Source organism: Tribolium madens, unplaced genomic scaffold, assembly GCF_015345945.1.
Source record: "Tribolium madens isolate multiple individuals breed KSU strain unplaced genomic scaffold, Tmad_KSU_1.1 Scaffold_7;HRSCAF=85;Tcas5.2_LG10, whole genome shotgun sequence".
In the NCBI taxonomy this organism is placed as follows: Eukaryota; Metazoa; Arthropoda; class Insecta; order Coleoptera; family Tenebrionidae; genus Tribolium; species Tribolium madens.
Genome location: NW_025401050.1, coordinates 8,889,048 through 8,891,196, shown reverse-complemented (window position 1 = coordinate 8,891,196; position 2,149 = coordinate 8,889,048). Strand labels below are relative to the sequence as shown.

General features: G+C 31.8%; 1 protein-coding gene across 1 annotated transcript in view; it reads left to right on the top strand.

Annotated features, from left to right (window-relative positions):
• The first annotated feature begins 123 nt into the window (after positions 1-123).
• Positions 124-2,149, top strand: part of LOC123010196 (sodium-coupled monocarboxylate transporter 2-like) — a 15,435-nt gene continuing 13,409 nt past the window's right edge. Inside the window, exons 1-7 of the mRNA XM_044406896.1 lie at positions 124-379; positions 434-656; positions 703-843; positions 1,131-1,349; positions 1,418-1,507; positions 1,556-1,688; positions 1,735-1,937. Of these exons, the coding sequence (XP_044262831.1) occupies positions 124-379; positions 434-656; positions 703-843; positions 1,131-1,349; positions 1,418-1,507; positions 1,556-1,688; positions 1,735-1,937 (1,265 nt within the window). The remainder of the gene's footprint in view (positions 380-433; positions 657-702; positions 844-1,130; positions 1,350-1,417; positions 1,508-1,555; positions 1,689-1,734; positions 1,938-2,149) is intronic.

Below are 2,149 nucleotides of genomic sequence, written 5' to 3'. Positions count from 1 at the left end.
GGCGGCAAAAAAATGACTGCTCTACCAATCGCAATTTCGGTAGCTGTGAGGTACTTACGAATTACTAGTTTGGGTTCAAAAGTGAATTTTTGAAATTGTAGTCACTTTTCTGCAATTACTATAATGGGAGCACCAGTCGATGTTTACAAATTTGGGGCATATTACGTCTACATTATGATTAGTTTGGTATTGATGGGAATTATATCAATTTCAGTATTTTTCCCCGTTTTTTTCAAACTGCAAGTTACCAGCATTTACGAATATCTGGAGAAACGCTTCGACTATAAAACCAAAGTACTTGTGTCATTTTTTTTTATTGTGGGGGAGGTTTTTACCATCGCGATTGGTACTTATGCACCCTCTCTGGCACTTTCAGCGGGTAATTGTTTGTTTTCAAAATTTTTCACTCAACTGTTTCTTTTTTTTGTATTAGTTACTGGTTTTCATATTTATTACATAATTATTTGTGTGTTTGGCACTTGTATTTTCTATACTACAATCGGGGGACTAAAAACTGTCGTATGGACTGATATTTTCCAAATTGGAATAATTTTTTTATTTCTACTTATAATTTGTGCAATCGGCTTAAATACCACTGGAAATTTTTCATCACTATGGAAAACAGCACTCGATGGTGGAAGACTCGATATTTTGAAGTAAATTTCGTTCGCAAATTCTAAAAAAAATTATTTTGGTTTTCAGTTTTAATTTAGATCCCACGCTTCGTGACAGTTTTTGGACATACATAGTTGGTTGTACCTTTCAATTGATGATTTATATCAATCTTTCGCAATCTGGGGTTCAAAAATATCTAGCGTTACCGACATTTCGTCAATGGATTTGGTAAGAAAAAGCACACACAATAAAATTCTCACATTTTGTCAATTGTTGACAAAGTCAAAAAAATGCTGTATTTAACCCCCAAAATAAACAGCTCCACAAAAGTTAAGGAAGTCGCATGATTTTTACAACAAGCAAATCTTATTATTCTAAGCATTGTAGAATCCAGCAAAAACAAAAAATTAAAAGGATAGTTGCCTTTTTAATAATTTATTAATTTAATTAATTGTAATTATTGCACACCTTAACTTTTGTAGAGCAGTATATATATATAAAGTATTTGTATTTAGGGCAATGGTTTTTTATGTGATAACAATGGAAATAGTGGAAATATTTTGCATTTTATTGGGTCTATTATTCTATGCACATTATGCAAATTGTGATCCTTTTATTAGTGGAAAAATTCAACGACATGAGCAGTTATTACCATATTACACTATGGAAATTGCTGGTCATATTCCTGGGGTAGTTGGGTTTACTTTGGTTGGTTTATTCTGTGCTACTATGAGGTGAATAAAAGGACAAAATCTTTTATGGTGTAAATAAGTAATTAAAAATTTTTTTTTTGATATTTTAGTACTATATCTTCAAGTCTGAATGCAATATCTGGTGTCGTTTATAAAGATTTTCTTTTGCGATGTTGGAAAGGCAGTATTAAAGAAAAAACGTCTGGCAGAATTTTAAGATTAATTGTTGTCATAACTGGTATTTTCAGTACGTTTTTAATACTTGTGCTGCAATATTTGGGAGATCTTCTCCCTCTTGGATTCAGTGCAAAGTCTATGGCATACGGACCAACGTTGGGTGTATTTTGTTTAGGAGTTCTCTTTCCAAAAGCTAATGCTAAGGTAAAGTAATAAAACAAAATCAAAATTACTCTAATAATAACCCTAGGGTGCATTTTATGGTGCCGTTTCGTCGTTTATCTTTCAAATATTCGTGTTTGTTGTCTCAAGAGTGTATCGATACAAAAAAATCATTGTTGATGTTCCTAAAACGTTTTCTGTGAGTGGATGTTGGACCAATACTTCTTTGGCGACTAACAATACTTTTTACAACAGTTTTATTCATCCCAACAACGTTACTTCACATTCAGAGTATAGAATTATTGTAAATTGTGTTACAACAATACTTACAACAATTTTGGTTTTAGATTTAAACCTTTTTTTATCTTTAGGTTGTCGCATTTTTACAACTGCGTATCAGGACTCATTGTTACTCTAATAGTGGGACTAATTATCAGTTATTTAACAAACAAGAACGATCCTCCAGTTGATAAAGAATTATTAAGTCCTGTAATTCGTAGATT